General features: G+C 47.8%; 1 protein-coding gene across 4 annotated transcripts in view; it reads right to left on the bottom strand.

Moving 5' to 3' along the window:
* ADAM19 (ADAM metallopeptidase domain 19) overlaps positions 1-18,484 on the bottom strand; it is a 79,329-nt gene that overhangs the window by 6,602 nt on the left and 54,243 nt on the right. For all 4 annotated transcript variants that reach the window (XM_045902059.3, XM_064596605.1, XM_064596607.1 and 1 more), the window contains 13 exons: positions 18,251-18,417; positions 16,028-16,112; positions 14,963-15,102; positions 13,060-13,237; positions 10,373-10,462; positions 8,996-9,191; positions 7,574-7,682; positions 6,045-6,249; positions 5,227-5,304; positions 5,005-5,113; positions 3,816-3,960; positions 2,888-2,972; positions 2,349-2,573 (listed from right to left, as the gene is read on the bottom strand). In XM_045902059.3, coding sequence (XP_045758015.1) covers positions 2,349-2,573; positions 2,888-2,972; positions 3,816-3,960; positions 5,005-5,113; positions 5,227-5,304; positions 6,045-6,249; positions 7,574-7,682; positions 8,996-9,191; positions 10,373-10,462; positions 13,060-13,237; positions 14,963-15,102; positions 16,028-16,112; positions 18,251-18,417 — 1,812 coding nt within the window. The remainder of the gene's footprint in view (positions 1-2,348; positions 2,574-2,887; positions 2,973-3,815; positions 3,961-5,004; positions 5,114-5,226; positions 5,305-6,044; positions 6,250-7,573; positions 7,683-8,995; positions 9,192-10,372; positions 10,463-13,059; positions 13,238-14,962; positions 15,103-16,027; positions 16,113-18,250; positions 18,418-18,484) is intronic.

The following is an 18,484-nucleotide window of genomic DNA, read 5'->3' as shown; positions in this document are numbered from 1 at the left end:
CGTCTGTCCTCTGGGAAGCATGTCAGCCTTCTGACTAGGACGTCCACGCACCCAGTCTCAGCCCCTCGGACCAGTGACTCACACCGCGGCTGGAATGCCCTTCCATTTTTTTAAACCAGTGTTTTAAAGTTGAAGTATCATATGCATATAAAAGTGTGAATCATGAATATACAACTAGATGAATAATCACGAAGTGAACACACCTATGTACCTATGAACACACCCTACCCAGGGCACGAAAGAAGATGAACGGCCCCAGAAGCATCTGGGGGTCCCTCCCAGCCACTACACTCAGCTCCCGCCTAAAAGGTAGCCCAAAGAGCAATCCTCATAAATGGCAAAGTGGATCATGTCACCATGCCCCACCACTACCCCCTTCCCAGGAATTCTCCAGCCTCATCTCAGCTCCTCGGGCCCCAGGGAGCTCCCTATCAGCAGGTCCTTGGACCAGTTAAACTCTCTCCTCTCCTGCCCCTCACAGCCAGCTAACTCCTACTCATCCCTCAGCTCTCAGCTTAAATGCCACCTCCTTGGGGAAGCCTTCCTAGATTTCCCAGAGCAGCTCAAGTCCCCCTGTAACTCTCTTTCTGAGAACCCTGGACATCTCCTTCACAGCACTGATCCCTGGTGTAACTACACATATTGGGGTCTCTCGCCCAGTGGCATGTGAGCCTGTGATGCAGAGCCAGGGTCTGCTTTGCTCATCACTGCCCAGTAGGGAGTAGAAGCTCCTACATGTCTGTAGAGAATAGAAGAGGGAGGTTACAAACTGCGCCACCACTTCCCCAGGGTGGTCCCATCACCAAGCTAGCAAGCGGTGGAGCTGAGATCTGGACCATGAATGCCCCCAAGACAGGGTGGTGTCTCATTCAGCTCGGCAGACCCCAGGAGTTGGCACACAAGGTGGTAAAGAGTTTGGAGTCAGACCTGGGTTGAAATCCTAGCTCTTCCGACTCCTATGTTGCAGCCCTAAGTCCCCAGACCTCAGAATGTGACTGTATTTGGAGACAGGGACTTTAATGAGGCAATTATGTTAAAATGAAGCCATGAAGGCAGGCCTTCATCCAGCCCGACTGGTGTCATGAGAAGAGGAAATCTGGACACAGAGACATCGAGGCACAAAGGAAGGACTGACAGAAGACACGGGAGAAAGTGGCCACCTGTGAGCCAGAAGAAACCAACTCTACCGACAGCCCGATCTTGGCTTTCTAGCTTCCAGAACTGTGGGAAGATAGCCTTCTGCAGTTTAAGCTTCTGGTCAGGGGGTCAGTGGGACTCAATTAGGGCCTCCCGAACTGACAGGTGCACTCTCTGCCTCCTCTCCTCAGTTCTGCCCTCTTGCTCTTCTCCCTTCCCCCTCTCCTCTCTCGCTACCAGCCCTTCCCCCCCTTTTCTGCATGGCCAGTTTCCATCCCACCCCTGCCTCAGATGAGAAAAATGGGAGCATGGCAGCTTCACATCGCTGGAGAACCAAACCTGATGCTCTCGTCTCTGCCCAACCATGACACTGCCCCATGTCCCAGGGACCCTCCCAGAGCTGGGGCCAACCTTATGGGGTCAGCCGGGACCCCAGAGGAGCCCCTGATCATGCCTAAGGAAAGCAATCCTAGAAGGAAAATAAGCAAGTCGTCCGCCCCACTTGAGGGGTCACCCCCAGAACACATAGGAGGGCTCTGGAAGGCATCAGGCCTGACCCCTGCCAAGGAAACGTGTGTGTCTCTGCTGTGGGAAATTCTGCAAGAAGAGTGGGAGCCATCCAAGCACAGACAGGCCAGATGAAGAGGCTGCAGGGAGGTGACACACTTCCCACACCTCCCTTGACCTGCCTTCGAATTAGCATCCCCCATTTGACTTCCCGATTAGTGGAAGGTACAATTCGGAGGGACAAGTACTATGATGGGAGAAGTACAGGGGCACCGGACTCAGGCTTGGGGGGGTCAGAGAGGGCTTCTTGGGGGAGGTGGCCTCTAGGAGGAGATCTGAGGATGAACAGGAGCCGGCCATGCAAAAGGAGAAAAGAGGGTACCAGGCAGAAGACAAAGCATTTGCCAAGACTAAGAGAAGCACAGGGACCTGACAGAGGTTCACTGGGGCCAGAAGGGAGGTAGTGGTCTGGCATAAAATAGGCCAACCCCGGAGGAAATCCTCTGTAGTTTCGGGGCCGCCTGGGGAGTCAATTTCTCCATGCTCACCGGTCTCACACTCTGTGTGCTCCCTGCATTTACCAGAATGCAGGCAAGGCGGTCCGCTCCGGCCTCAGAGTCCCATCTTCACAGCCTCTGTCACTCCCTATTGCCGGTGGCCTTGAAAGCACGGCCCTAGTGCAGGGTTGCCGAGAACCCACTTACCTGGGAGAGGATGCAGTTTGGGGCTGGGGGAACTGGCCGGCTTGGAGGAGGCCTCCTGGATGACTCCTTCCTCTCTACTTGGGACCTGGGCCCTGGGGAGCCCCTAGCAGCCCTGCTGAGGTGCATCGGCAATGGCACAGGTGGGGAGCCGCCGTGCAGATAGTCTGGAGGGGGCCGAGGAGGAGGCTGGGAGGGCTTCCGCAAGGTTTCAGGGGTGTTGATCACCTGTATGCATAAGACCAGGGATACCTGAGAACCAGGAATCCTCAATATGCTGCAAAACTCAGGGGTACCCTTGCATGTCCCACTGAGATGGCCAGAGGCCAAAGGGAGGACGTGCTGCCAAACCCCCAGGTGCCCAGAGGTCAGGTACAATCTTTAGAGTCATGAGGGGATGTCAGACCAACAGAATCTCTCTCAAGCCAAGAAAGTGCCTTTTATTACTAATCCCACAAGCCCACAGAAGCTCTTAGGAAAACCCAGCAGGGGCCTGGGGGATGAAGGAAAAGCAGCAAAGTTCAATGGTGCAAAGCCCTTACCTTTCGCTTGCCCTGGGGCGTCTGCAACTTAAACGTTGGGTTGGCGTGGCCAGTTCCACTGTTCTGAGACACCCTGAAGGGACAACTAGTAACAAGAATGGGGGAGAAGGATGAGGGGGGATGTTCATCAAGGGTCAGAGCCTGAGTTCCCTCTGGCCCAGCATGGCCAGCGAGCAGCTAAATCCCCCCCACCCAAGTCTCTGGACAAAGTGGGATTAGTTCCCCTGAACCCCGGCTCCCTACGTGTGGAGACACTGTATGGCCAGTGGAGAAACAGAGTTTTACATTTACAAAACAGAGTTTTCCTTAGCACCTTCCCTTCACCCTTTTGAGAACCTTCTCCCTCAAGGAGACACAAAGATGTCACCAGCTATCCACCAAGTCCCTTCAGGCATAGATCCAGGTAGGCTTGGGATTTAAAATGCTCTTCAGAACAAGCATAATTTAATAGGGGACTCAGAAATCACACCCCCCCAGGATCCAAAGGAATGAATCGCTGCGGGGGGGGGGGGCGGGGGGAAAGGCTTTGTCTTGAGTGGATGTCCAGGCACCCTTATGACTGACTTAAGCTGGTTAGTCCATCTGGGATACCTCAGTTTCCTGCTCTTTGAAATGGAAATCCAGACAATTACAAAGAGTTCAGCAAATAGATTTCATTTTGTATTCCAACTTGAATTGGTTAGAGGCATTCTGCTGAGGATTCTGAAGTGACCACCAGTAGAGAGTACTTAAAGTAAGACCAGCTAGTAACGTTGGCCATGGTGGTGAAGCAAGGCAGAAAGGAAGATGGTGGCATGGATGGCTCACTTGCCTTCTCTGATTAGACCACCACCACCAGGTTTTTGTTTTTGTTTTTTACCATGTTCTGCTTGCAGAAAGCTTTATGACCCATAAATGGACCCAAGCCCTTCATGGCACCCCATCATACCTGAACTGTTGCCTCAGTTTGGAAGGGAGGACTAAGGGCTTGAGTTGGCCCAGTTTGTTGTTCTGTTTGCAGCAGTAGCAGATCAGCATAAGGACCGCCAGCACAAACATGGCCGTAAACACTCCGGCTATCATAGGACCAACACCTTCCAGAAACAGAACCCAAGTGAGAAATTCAGAAGCTGTTTGGGCCGCAGCAGTGGAGTTCAAACACTGTATTCCTGATTCTTCTTCAGATATTTAATTTACATTTCATTTGTGTTATTTATTTTAACTTAAGAAGTATAATGAAACACACACATTAGGAAACCACTAATATTAGCTTAAACAGGTCAATTTGCTTTGTGCAGACCTCACAATGAAGCTTCTCCAGCCACTTCTGTTTAATTGAAGAGTCCCTTTTGAGACAAGAAGCTCAAGTTTTATTATTACTTACCACTAGTTTTCAGCCCAATTATGATTTTTCTGGACACAAAGCAACCAACCCAAAATGCTGGGAGGCTGAGACTGATCTAAGACTAGAAGTCTCACAAATAATCCACAGTTTAGTATTTGGTTTCATCAAAGCTGCCTCAGTGTTCTCACAAATTACAAATTTAAATGTACAAAATATATATATACCAGTGACACACTACTTTTATCTGTTTTATATATTGGGGTTTCTTCTCTAAAAGATTTCATTCAAATACAAGTACTTTGCTCTTAAAAAAAAGAAAAGAAAAAAAGCTTGGAAACCAAAGGGCTAGAATCTCCGTGATTTACACTAAAAACTGTAAATTTTTCCACATGTCTGTTTCTCCATCTTAAGCTTTAGCTCATCCAAGGGATCTGAACCACTATAATGTGCCCCAGGTTCATGATTCTTTTTATGTGGCTGAGAAGGACTGGTCACCACCCCACTGTCCAAAACTACATGAGATTATTCAATAACCCATGACTTCTCTTAATCTCTCCCTCACCCAAGGAGTGTCACCCTCCTCAGTAGAAATGATAAGAGAAAGAGCAACTGAGATAAGCCCCACACCAGCCCGGCAGCCTCAGCCACTCTCCCGCTTAGATCCCCCTCCTCCCCTTTTTTCCCCTCATCTACAAAATCAGGATAATGGAGCGGACTCACTCTTTGTCTACGCCATGTCACCCAGCCCTCCTCACAAAAGTGGGCAGAGCCCCTGAGCAGGCCAGACACTCACCGTCAGGGGGCATGGGCCCACTGTCGATGCTGCCCCCCTGGCCGGGCGTGTTGCAAAAGGGCGGGGCCCAGCCCCGGAAGCAGTGACAGTTCTGGTTGTTGTTGCAGACCTGGAGCAAGGGAAGGGCATGAGGGTCAGCAGCCCAGAGGGCTGCGGTCCCCCATGGGGCCTATCCCCGCGGATATCAGTGCAGAGGAGCCCCAGAACCCCGGGCACACGCACCCCGTGGCCATTGCACTTCTTCCCGCAGCCTTCCGTTTCAAAGAAGGACGTGTTCCTGCACTGCCCCTCGAAGCAAATCTGTAGCGAGGAAACCAAACTGTCAGTCCAACAGAAGGGACACTGGGTAGCCATCAGGAGGCTGGGGTTTTACACTTAGAACATACAGGACTCAGAAATGCAACTCCGTTTAGGTATTTATTACAGTGAAAAACTAAAAATGGCCTAAAAAGCCAGGACAGGATGATAGTTAACTAAATTCTGCTATTCCTTTTGTGACCGGGGAGAAAATAACAAACGCTGTATTATTAAAACACTATATTAATATAATAAATATGTTATTACATTCTATATTAATGTGTTGGTTATATGTTTGTTACTTCGCTATATATTAACATGCACTAATTTTAATATTATCCTTAAAAATAATGATGGTGACAGCAGTCAACTCTGCACCAGGTCCTATACCAAGCACCTCACATGTCTTTTATAATTTTGTTCTCAGTTAACTCTGAGATAGGTGCCCTTATTTTCCCCAGGCTTCTGGACTAGAGTCTAGTCCATTTCATAAATCATATAATAATTTATGATGAGGACAAAAGTGATAATAGCTAGTCCCTCTAAGTGGTTTACAGGGATCCTCTCATGCAATCCTTATGACAATTCTATGGGGTGGGTCATGCTATGGCTAACATGCTTTATAAAGGAAGCCACTGAGGCTTGGGGAGGCTGCAAAGGTGGGATTGGAGCCCGGACACCTTCCCTCCAGAGCTCACATTTGTCAGTCACTCCCCTCTCCCCTGAGTGAGGCAGAGACTCACATGGTTGTAGCCACACTTGGTCCCGGTCATCACCAGGCCTGGGTCCAGCATGTCCCCCTCCTCCTCAGGACCACGGTAGACATGGGTGCCCCGGCACCGGATCTGCCGCCCATTCAAGATGATGGTGGTGTCGATGGGCACTGCGTTGGACTCCAGCGGCCGGGCCTCAGAACTCTGACACTGGATCTTCCCACACTTGGCATCTCTGAGCCAGAGAGAGAGAGAGAGAGAGAGAGAGAGAAAAGGAGGTGGAATCAGAGGCAGGGGAAGAGCTGGGGCACAGAAGAGCCTCGGTCTTTCTCGACCAGGAGAGCAGGTTCAGAAGGGAGAGGGGCCAGGGAGCCGTGAGTGTGCTCTAGGGATCCAGCAGGAGAGATCTCATGTGAAACTGGACTTGGGACAGGAAATACGATCCTTGTCCCCAGGTAGATCTAGGCCAGAGAACAAGCTTGAGGAAGTCCTCTTTACTGCAAGGACAACTGCCTGACCTGAGCAACTGCCCCCTTATGCTCCAGCCGCCACCCCCATGCACCCAGGGGCTGCAGACAGAAGCCTGGGGTCAGCCCCAATGCCCCATTCACCCTCGCTCCTGGGTTCAAGTGATTTTTGAGCTCTGTCAATCTTCCCTCATATACATTAACCCTAAACCACATCACCACCCTTCTTTACTTGGACACCAAGAGTCGGATCTCCCTGCTTCCTGTCTTGCCCCCACTGGAGTCTAATTTCCAAACTCCTCTCAGCCAAAGTCCAAACTGGCCTAGTCATGCCTTCATGGCTTTTCATGATCTGGTCCCTGCTCAGCCGTCCAGGCTCATTTCTCAGCAGCTCCCCCTCGACTGTACCCCAACATCATACTTTAACTAAATCAAACTGTTTTCAGCTCCTCCTGCCACCAGTTTTTCTCTACTCATCTATCTACTCTCCCGTGTACCCACAACATTCCCCGTCCTGCTCAACTAGATAATTTCTCCAGATCTCAGTCTAGACCTAACTTCCCTTGGGACATCACCTTGACCTATTAAGACCAGTTTGGGTGGCTCTCGCCTCAGTTCTGGTATCACATGGTATTGTTAACTAAAAGTCCCATGTACTCAGCATCGTATCTGGCATATGGCAAATGCTCAACAGATAGTAGATAGGTGGGTGGGTGGATGGGTGGATGAATAGATGGATGGATGGGTGGATGGCTGGTTGAAATGAATGAATGAATGAATGAGTGAATGACAGGCTATTCAGGTGAGGGTATAATTAGCATCCCACAGAAATGACCCAAGAGAGCTGATTCTCTGCCCAACTGTAAGGTCCCAAAAGGAAGTGTGGCAGCTTTCTGGGAAGCATTGCCATCCACACCCACCCTCTGACTTCCCGAGACTGAATGGTATATTGTCTAACAACGGGCCTGGAATAGGTGACTGACTCTGACAATTTATTTAAAGGCCCAGGCTGCTGAGCTGGGCAGGAGTGAGGACAGAGCAGAAACTGCCCTGTCACACTTCATCTTATGGGGTTAGCCCTACGGTCATCACCTCATGTTGCACTTCTTGTGTTCCCCATTCATGTCCTTCCCACAGTTTCCAAAGGTGTCCCCTGCCACATTCACCTTCTCGAAGCAGAGATCAGGGGCAGGCCGGGCTCCTGGGTGGGCAAGAAACATTTATCAGCATACTAGCCAACTTTAGGAAATGTCAGAAGCTCCCGAAGTGCAAAGCTAGCCCTTGGTAAAGTCATGAGGTTAAGAACGTTTTTGGGGGAGGGAATGGTCAGCTTTTTCTTCCTGTACCCCCATCAGGTTATTCCATCCCCAACTTCTCATCAAGACCTACTCACAGAAGAAGCTTTTATATCAGTTCTTTATACCTTATTGAGGTATTATATCTATGGGTGGTTTGTTTGCTCAGCCTTCACTGTAATGAAAAAGTCGTGTCCCATTTCAGATTTTAAAATAGGTAATACATGCACAAAATTTTAAGGAAATAAAGTATGTCTTTATTTTTCTAAGTAGCCATTCCATCTCCTACTTCCTCACAACCTGGAGAAGCAGTCACAACTAATAATGTATCTTCAAAAGGTAACTGTATCTCTCTATCTTCTAGATACAATTCTTGTGTATCTTCTAGAGATAATCTAATAAAGAATGGCAGCAATTCTATTCACTGTTCTGCATCTTGCATTATTCAATTAATTTATTGTAGGAGATAGTTTTATTCAGTACATACAGAGTTGCCTCCTTTTTTTACTCGGCTGCAGAGGGGTCCACGACATGGGTGTACCAGGATTAATTTAATCGGTGGCTACTGAAGGCTATCTAGGTTGCTATTGCTATCACTAACACTGCTACAGTATCCTTATAAATCTGTCTTCACATACATATGTAAGTAGAAGAGTAGGGTACACTCCTAACTAGTGGAATGGATGGGTCCAATGAGAAGCTCCCATGAATTTTGATATCTTCAAATCGCTTTCCATAGGGGTTGTACCTATATGATTCCCCACATTCTCCACACTACATTATTACCACTCTTACTGTGACAGTTATGGTATTATAATTGTTATTACATTAACTTTGCAGTCTTTGCCAGTCTGATATATGAGAAATCCCATCTCATAGTAGTTCTAATCTGCTTCCACTTAATGAGTGAGGTTAAAGATCTTTTCACAGCTAAGGTCATCTGTATTTCCTTTTCTGTCTCCATGCTCTACCCATTTTTCTGTTGGATTACTCTTATCCGTTTACTCACTGTGAGGATTTAAAGCATCAAGGAACTGGGAAGAATACTGCTCACTGTGTCTCTCTGAAGGTCTACCCTGAGTCAAGGGGAAGTAGAAAGGTAGTATCTAGAGATGCCATTTGGAAGCCAAGGATCTAAGCTACGCCAAGGGCCTGCAGGGGAAGGTTGGCTTGGAAATGGTGGGGCAGGAGGAGGGCCATTCTGTAGGAGAGTACTTACCAGGCCCCCACAGCTGCTGGCACTGCTCCTGGTAGGTGAGGCACATGCCATTGTAGCAGTAGGCCTGGCCACCCTCACAGGGGGTGCCGTCCATCTGGTAGAAGTTGGTGGGGCAATGGGGAGACTTGCCCGTGCAGAATTCTGGGAGGTCACACTGCCGTGCCTGCTCACGGCACAGGGTTCCAGGGGCCAGCAGCTGAACCGAGAGAACAAGAGGGAAAAAACAGTCAATCTCCCGCATGCCCTCGACCCTACCAGCAAAGGTCTCGTGGGCATCCCTCTTGTGGAACAGAGTTTCCCATTTCCAGTATTCCGGGGACCGCTATTTTGCATGGCCTCATTAGCTTAAACCATCATTAGCCTTCTAATATGAATAATGACTTAGAGGTTTTCAAGGTGTTTTCACAAATGCTAACTCATTTCCTCTTCTTAGCCATTTTAAGAAGTAGGTAAGAATAATATTTATGCAACAATCTATAGTTTACTAAGTGCTTTAGTAATAATGGCTACTTTTACGGAGCTCCCACTTAATGCCTGGTACAAATATTACCTCATTTACTTTTCATGAGAGTTCTAGGTAATATATAATTATCCCTATTTTACAGATGATGAAACCTGAGGCAGAAGAAGTTAAGCAAGGTATCGAAAGTCTGCTGGCCAGTAAGTGGCTAAAGAGCCAGGCCCACTAATATATACACACAAATGTGCATGCACATACACACACACACACTATTCACACAACACCCCTGAATTTACAAAGCACTTGAGCAATAATATATCCCCATTACTGAGCCAAGCAATGGGCTAAGCTACACATACTGATCCCATGTGAGCCTCACAATATCCATGAGGCAGATGCTGTTATTTGCCTCTTTCTGGAGATAAAAATAACCTGATCAATAGCACAACAGTGGGGAATGGTAAAGACTAAGTTTCCCGTTTGAGTCTTCCAGTCTCTCTGGGTGGTCAGTGTTATTAACACTCTTCCCATTTTGCAGATAAGGAACCTCGACTCAGATGGTTAGTAGGCTGATGCAACTGATGAATCACCGAACTCTACCTCTGAAACTAATAACACACTGTATGTTAATTAATTGAATTTAAATGAAATAAAATAAAATTTTAATAAATAGATAAATAAAGTCAGTCTCCCATCTTCCAGGTGGCACAGCCCTTTAGGATGATTTGAAGCCAGTGAGGCGTAATATAGGAAATAGTAAACTCTGTCTGAGGGGCCGGCCCAGCTGCATGTTTCTGAACCTTTGCCGCCATCACTTCCCAGAGGGATGGAGGCTGAATCCCAGCCATCAGCCCCCAGCAGAGCACTGGGCTGTCAGGTCAGAGCCCTGGGGCCCTGGGGGGGGGGGGGCCTCTTACCTTACACCGGTGACAGCAGGCGCCATGGGCACACTCAGCCCCTTCCTTCAGGGTGCAATTCGAGGCATTACAGCATGGGTTCTCACATTCCTGCAGAGGCAGAGGGTATGGTCATGGGCTCTGGGGCAGCAGAGTAGGGAGACAGGACTCGGGGCAGGGGGAAGCCCTTCACCCACCTCCCACACTTCCCCACCCCTGCCCCACAGGCCCCTGGGGCCCAAGCTCCCCAGAAAATCTTTACCAAAAAATTCGCTTTGTAGGTTTATCATGAAGGTCATGTGTATTTATCACAGAAAACATATAAAAAGCACAATCGCCAGTCACATCACAACATAAACGCAACTACATGTTGGGTGTGACTACTTACCCAGGCGTTTTCCCTTTCACATATGTAGACACATACTTATTTTACAAAATCATAGTATCCACACTGCTTTTTAATTTAATCTAATATGTATGTTTCTCCCTGCAATCCCATATTCTTCAAAAACATGATGTTTAGCATAATAGTACACTATAGAAGAGTTCTGGGATTTGTTTTTCTCAGCCCCAATAGAACGTCCAGAGACCATGTCTTCTACGCTCTGGGCCTTTTATCCCATAAGAAAAGGCCATCAAAAGCAAAGGCCAGGTTGGAATAACTTCTGAGTTCAGAAGTTCTGCTTTCACCATCTGCTGCTCTTCCTCACCCTTCACTGGCCTGGACCTTTTTGGAACAGAAGGTCTTTAGGGGTTCCATGCTCCCCTCTCTTCTTCTTGCCTTATGGGTCCTGACTTGCTGATGTACAGCATGAGATTTCAAAAGATGATGAGAGACGCGCCCTTCATGACTCTGAGTGTCCTTATCACACTCCTACTATATTCATAGGCCTATCCTAAACCATGTCTTGACAATGTGCCAGGCCCCATGCATAGGTCCATCACAGCCTTGTGAGGCACAATTATTCCCATTTCACAGATAGGGAAATGGAGCTCAGACAAGTCTTATGCTGGTCAAGGCACACACCCAGCAAGTGCTGAAGCTGAATTCAAGCCATGTCTGCCTGCGGCCTGCCCAAGCTTATGAACCATATCCTAACCTTAACTGCCCAGATCTGGTCTGTTGGAGAGACACATTGCATGCCCGACTACGATGCCCATCCACTTGTTTCCCCTAAGAGAAGGAAAAGGACACTTTCCTTCCATTAATCTCCCACTGTCCTAGGCTCCAGGCAGACCATGTTTCCTCCCACTTCAGGGTGTGGCTTCTCCTCTAGCTAAAATGTGCTTTATCTCCTTGTGCTCCTCAGTAACTCACAACTTTGCCTGCAGATATGGGGTCAGAAGTCACACTCCCACCTCACACTGCAAATGTTCACAGCACTATCATTGGCCTTCCTAAGCCTCTACCACAAATTGTGCTCATACACTTCTGCAATTATTTGGCCACTGTGTGTTTCCCCCAGGAGATAATATGCTCCACAAGGACAGGAACCATGTCTATTTTTGCTATCCATCCTATCCCTAGCACCCAACATAGTGCCCCACACTCAGTAAATATTTGCTGAACATAAGCCAACTGGCTGAGCCCACTCATGGACTGCTCCTCAACTCCACTAGACCCTCCATGGTAAGAGGGGACAACTCTCTCCTTTCTCTTGAGTCTGGACTGATCTCTCTGAATTCATGGTGGTGGGGGAGGCAGAACCTTTCACTAGTTTTTGTTTTATTATGAAAGTTAGGTGCTGACATTAAAGACAAAGATCAGGGGTGCCTGGGTGGCTCAGTTGAGCAGCCCACTCTTGATTTTGGCTCAGGTCACGACCTCAGGGTCGTGAGATCAAGCCCTGCATCAGGCTCTGCACTGAGCATGGAGCCTGCTTAAGACTCTCTCTCTCCCTTTCCCCCTGCTCCTCCCCTGCTCTCCCTCTCTCTCAAAAACAAAACAAAACAAAAACAAAAAACAAAAATCAAACCACAGAAAAGGTTTTAAAATCAAATAGTCTTATACATACCCTCAGTCTCCCCTTCACACAGTTGACTGTTTTGCATATGTTAACGTACATATTTCATCCTTCAGAAAATAGACATGAAACTATCCAGTTCTGCTTTTTGCAGAAAAACACACATCTGCCAAAGATGACAGCGCTATGTTGCATGCCCACCACTCATTTTGAAGATCAGAAGGAAGGAAAGCAGCTTGAACACAAACAGTTCTGTTCATTCTTCTTGCAGGTGCCCTTTCCAGACCTAACAGTACTTCCTACATCCTCTTTCAATCATCTCTTCTCCAGCCTAAATAGCCCAAGCTTGTTATTTTAAAAGCCTCCTCAAGGCCCAGGTTCAAGTTCATATATCCAGCTGTGTGGCCTCCGGAATAAACTCCGTGCAGCTGGAGGACCAAGGAAGCCATCTGTAACTCCACTGGGGAAGAGATGATGGGTTTTGGTTAGACGAGAAACTCCCAAGGAGAACTCCACCCTGACCTGGACACCAACAGTGCCAACCTCAAACTGAAGGAGTCTGCAAAAATGGTCCATATTGAAGGCTTACTCTCCACATCTGATTTGTGATGGGGGTCTTTGATAGCCATGTGTATGTGGGAAATGCCTAAGACTAAGAAGTATTCAGTTGCATTCTCTTTGACTCTAAGATTTGAAACCAGTGCCCATTCTTCCCTTCCCACTAGCACTACCATGACACCTTACCTCTTCCTCCCCACAGTCACATTCTTCCCCATCTTCCAGGTACCCATTCCCACATCTCCGGCCTCCATAGAGTGTCCTGGTGTCTGGCATATTGGAGAGACACATCCCACCGCCTGACTGCAGATACCTGTCCAGCTCCTTCCTGTTGCATCCATTGAACACTCTTGGAAAGGGATGCCTGGCAGGGAGTAAGGTCAGAGTTAGTTGGTAATCTGAGCATCAAGCAGCCAGAACAGTCTCAATCCTGCCGCCCATGAGGCTGATTCCACCTGGATTCAGACCCCCATAGTCCCATGCACACACTTTCTGTCCCATTAGAACATCACTGATACATTATCTTACAATTCTTTCTAAGCACCCCATTATGTTCTTTTTTCCCTCACTGTGCATGGAGGAGGTATTTGAGAATCAGAAGCAGCAATTTTTGCCCTTTGTAGGAAAGGGTGCAATAAATAAAGGGTAATTGAATATGTTAAAATAGGTTTCCTGAGTTTTAGAGCTGAATAAAATACTAGCCAACCCAAACGTTTCCTGAAGCTGATATTAGATGGAGATTTTCTTGGAACAGAAGAGCAGGCCAAAAAAAAGAAGCCAAGATCATGGGTTTAATTTCTTCATTGGGCCAGGAATCTTATGACCTCTATTCTAAGGATACAGGCAGCACTCCAAACTCAACCAGCAATTCACAGATGCATAGTTTTATCATAAGATTATGAAAGGTCCTGAGTTTTACTATTGGAAAAAAAGAATCAGAAGTCATACATTCTCTAACAACAGGTCAGTACCACAATTTGGGTCTATAAAGGAAGAGTTATCCTCTTCCCAATGCTCTAAACCAACTAAAGTTAAACACTGGAGGGTCCCCTACAGTTATTAGGTCTGTCACAAGGAATTTGTGGCCAACAATTTTTAAGCTACTTTAGTAGTTTATATTTGCTTATAGTTTAAAAACAAAATGGAGTATTACTTAATATAACTCTCAACCATATGACTATAAATATGCTTTTCAGATTGAGAGAGAAAAGGGTGGACTTAACTGTGAGCTCTTAGGGATTTGAGCGTGACCCATGGAGTTGTATCCTGCATGTCAACATCATCCTATCTATGTCACAGCCAAGAAGCGATGAACAAACACTGGACACTGGAACCCCAAGAAAGTTGCATTTCCTCTTAGAGACACTGAAACAGCATTCCCTGAGAAGCATAAGCAGGCTCTAATGGTTTGGAGTAGAGGGAACACAAATTCCTACCATGATGCCTTCCAAAGAGTGACTCAGTCTTGGAAGAACCCAATGCTCTCTGCTGTATGAGTTCAGATACTAAATATTAAGAGTTGTGACTAAGAGTTGTGGCTGTCACCAGAATTTCTTTCAAAGGCTCTGGTTAAAAAACCCGTCACAGATACAGTAAGACGTAGCTGGCTTTTCTTGTTCCTCACGGTAAATGCAACCTGTAAATTCCCTGAGGAGTCACTATGTGGGCATCGTTGCTCCCTGTCCTTTTCCTTGTTGTGTAGGCTACATCAGAACTTTGAATCAGCACTGACCAAGTTCCCTTGGGACAAAAGGGAACTTAAGGATTGGGGCTGTTCAAAATGGGTCCTCTTCAAAAATTCGTGAAGTGAAAAAGACATATGTGGTCAGGCCAATTTTACAGCTGAAGACCTTAAGACAGAATTAAGTATACCTAGGGTTCCACCAGCACCAAATTGCCTGCTACAAACCTAGAGCTCCTTGCACACATTTGCTTTCTTGGTTCTCTTCCAGTTTCTTTGTTGTCAACCGCATTTCTCTCCAAGGCCCCCAAGAGAGGGTGACAGAGGCTCCTAGGGCCGACGGGGAGGAACACTTGGGTTGTACTGTCCTCACACACTCTGCTCTCCTCACCTTGCTGCTTGACTCACCCAGTGGCAGCTGCCATGATGCACCCGCCGTCAGCCGCGCTGGCCGAGCAGCAATCCGCAGAATCATGGCTCATGCCGAAGTTGTGGCCCATCTCGTGGGCCATGGTGGCAGCCACACCAATGGCATTCTCAGAGTGGTCCTGCCCAAGGAGAGAGCGCAGGTCAAGAACACAGCTCTCCCTACTTCCTGTTCCTGTCTTTTCTTAGCCAGGCCTACAGCTGCCCACCGGTTCCACCATCAGTGCGCCCACAGACTCGGTGACGAAAGCCTGTGCTTTTAACCGTCATGCTACATCTGTGGATAAATACGGGATAAAGAGGTGGACAGACAAATGGAGGGCAGGCCTCCTTGACATCTACTTCACAGGCTAGAGATGAATAATCAAAACAGTCCCACAAAGCTAGAGAGAATTTCAAAAGAAGTCAATAATTTCCTGACCATGACTTTGAGACAAGCTCGTTTCATAATGATATGCATAATAACGTAAAACCGAGGATAAAAAATATTTTTTTATTTCTATTATCTTACTATTCTCCAGCCCTTGGTTTGAGAGATGAGAGATGAGAGAGATCTAGTGATATCACTAGATGTAATGTAATCACTTCCAGGGTTCTCCTGAGCTTGAAAATTGGGGATAAACTATAATAAATGAAAATTTATCCCTAGGTACCTCCATCTCTTAGAACTTAATGACTACATTTTATTTATTTATTTACTTTTAAAGATTTTATTTATTTATTTGACACAGAGAGACACAGCGAGAGAGGGAACACAAGCAGGGGGAGCAGGAGAGGGAGAAACAGGCTTCCCGCTGAGCAGAGCCCAACGCGGGGCTTGATCCCAGGACCATGGGATCATGACCTGAGCTGAAGGCAGATGCTTAACGACTGAGCCATCCAGGCGCCCCTTAATGACTTCATTTTAAACAACTGCCTGACTTGATGTCAAGGTTTTTTTCCCTGCAATAATAAGTATAATTTTTTTTTTCCCCCCACAAAATGACCTCCTGTCCCATGAGGCAGTTTTCTGCCTTCTACAGCATCAACATACTGGTTGAGACGCACCATATTGACTCCTCCAGACTGGTACACAGAGCACATGGCCATGAGGGGGGCCAGCCCGATGGTGGTGCCATGGAAAGACATGCCCCTGCAGGAAGGAACAAGAGAAGGTCATTCAGATGGCAGTTGGGAGGGCTGTTCCACTGTGCCTGGGAACAGGTGGCCATCATGGAGTTCCTTGGCCCCGCTGACATTCCTAGATCCTTCCCAAGGAGAGAGACCCTGGTGCTCTAGGCCAGCTGGACAACTTCCAGGTCACCACACCTCTCACTTCCTCTCACCTACTCTCTCACTGCTCCAGAGAAATAGAAAGGGCAAAAGGTCGCTTTTTCCCACAGTATGCCCAGAGCCCCATTCCCTGGAAGGAAATGGGCAGGGCTCATAAAGCAGCATCCCATTCCTGCTGCAGAGGAAAAGGTCAGAGAGGGAGGGGCTGAGGGGAGAGTGGCCCAGGTTCTGATGCTGAAGTGACTCATGACCACTTCTGTCAGCTGCCAGGGGCCCGGGCCATATCCCCGGCTCTGTGGTATGCGTATTGGGGCGGGGTGGGGGGATCAGGCAGCAGCTGTGGGGGCTGATGCTTCATTTCCACATCACTTTGGGGCCAAGGAAACAGATGTGTCCCATCAGGAGCCTCGCAAAGTGCAGCTGGGTGCAAAGATGCGCTGTTTCTGCTTTTGTTTTGCAATTGTGATGCAAACCTGCCAACAGCCAGCTACATTCCCCCAGTTCAAGCCACCCCTCTCTCAGCTGTATCCATCCAGGGCAGAGGAGAGGGGATGACTAAAACACCAGTATTCCCCTGCATGCCACAAACATGGGATTTATTGAAAGGATCTACATGGAAACGCATTTTGCGGTGCTTTCAGAGCTCCCTGTTTGTCTTCTCACCGAGACCACAAGACCTTTGAGAGCCAAGATGGCCTTATTTCTTTGGGGGTCACCAGAACTTAGCATAGTATCTGACACATAGAGGGCACTTAATAAGTGTTTGCTGAATTGAAGGCAGATTCTTCTTCAGAGAAACAATGTGCAAGAAAACACATAAAATATATGCAAATCTCTAGGAAGCCGCACAGGTCATTTTATAAACTTAGACATGGCCCTAGGGAAGTCTTACTGGACACCTGGATTCCAAGCAGGACAGCAGGCTTCCAAAGTTCAGGCAAAACCCAAAAATTTCCTAGGTGAATGTACTGTTGTGAAATAACCATAGCCCAGATTTTTGGTACAGTTATTTCCCCACTTCTATTAAAGATTTTTTTTTTTATTTTTTATTTGACAGAGACAGAGAGAGAGAGTGCACAAGCAGGGGAAGCAGCAGGCAGAGGGACAGGGAGAAGCAGACTCCCCACTGAGCAGGGAGCCCGATGTGGGGCTCGATCCCAGCACCCTGGGATCAGGGCCTGAGCTGAAGGCAGATGCTTAACCAGCTGAGCCACCCAGGCGCCCCTCCCCATTTCTTTTAAAGAGTGAACAAATGTTTAACTGATCGTTGATTCAGAGAGATTTTTTAGGGAACAAAAGCAAAATGGTTTTACTATGTATGGGCCTTTGGTTATAACTGTCTCAGAATACCTTTGGAAGTCAACACTAAAAACACCAGATATTCACCCTCCACCTCCGGGGGGCTTCAGGTACCACCATGACCCCCAACACTATCTATTCTTTTCTCTCCGGGATTGAAGAAATTCCGGCACAACTCCCCCCACCCCCGATGTCTCCCTCCCAGCCAACACACGGTTCCTGCACTATCTGCCACTCAAACCAGTTCAGGCACTCAGCGCTGAGCCCCTGGGGACAAAGTGAAGGGCAAGCTAAGTAAGCTACTGCTTTGGGAGATGAGCACGCGTACTACAACGTAGCACCATGCAGACCAGAATGAGCCCCTCAGAAATTCTGAAGTGACGATCAGTCACTTCCCACATACACACCCAACTGTTTCAGATGTTCAACGGAATATGTGTAAGTCTAAGTTTCTCATCTAGATTGTCAGCACTGCTTGCGGTTGACTGAGAGTCTATGACTCTCAGGGTTTTAATACTTTCCTGGGTGTCCTGGGGGCAGAGCACATGCCTGAGAAATAAGGGATTATCTGGACCAGAGAGGCAGGATGGTTGGTACCACCAACACTGAGCCCCGGGGGAAAAAGGCAGAGTGCACACACTGCAGGCGGGGGCTGTGCAGCCAGGCCCGGGGAAACACACATGCACAAAGGCCACGTACGTGATTAACTGTGCGTTGTCATGGTTCTTCTGGGTGAGCAGCTTGCGCCTCCAACTGAGAAATGACCAGAGAGTAGAGTAGGGGTTCTCCGAGACTTCACACATATTCCCATGCGTCCAGACTTCCAAGCCCACGAGAGCAATCCGGATGTTCAAGGATCGGTAAAACTGAAAGTGCACACAGGAGAGCCACTGCATCGTCTGTCAACACCGCCTGACGTTTATGTGCCCCTTC

Source organism: Mirounga angustirostris, unplaced genomic scaffold (genome assembly GCF_029215605.1).
Source record: "Mirounga angustirostris isolate CCGP_5_RB_7025 unplaced genomic scaffold, mMirAng1.0.hap1 SCAF_7, whole genome shotgun sequence".
NCBI lineage: Eukaryota > Metazoa > Chordata > Mammalia > Carnivora > Phocidae > Mirounga > Mirounga angustirostris.
Note: the sequence above shows the minus strand (reverse complement) of the source record. Positions and strands in the feature narration are given on the sequence as shown.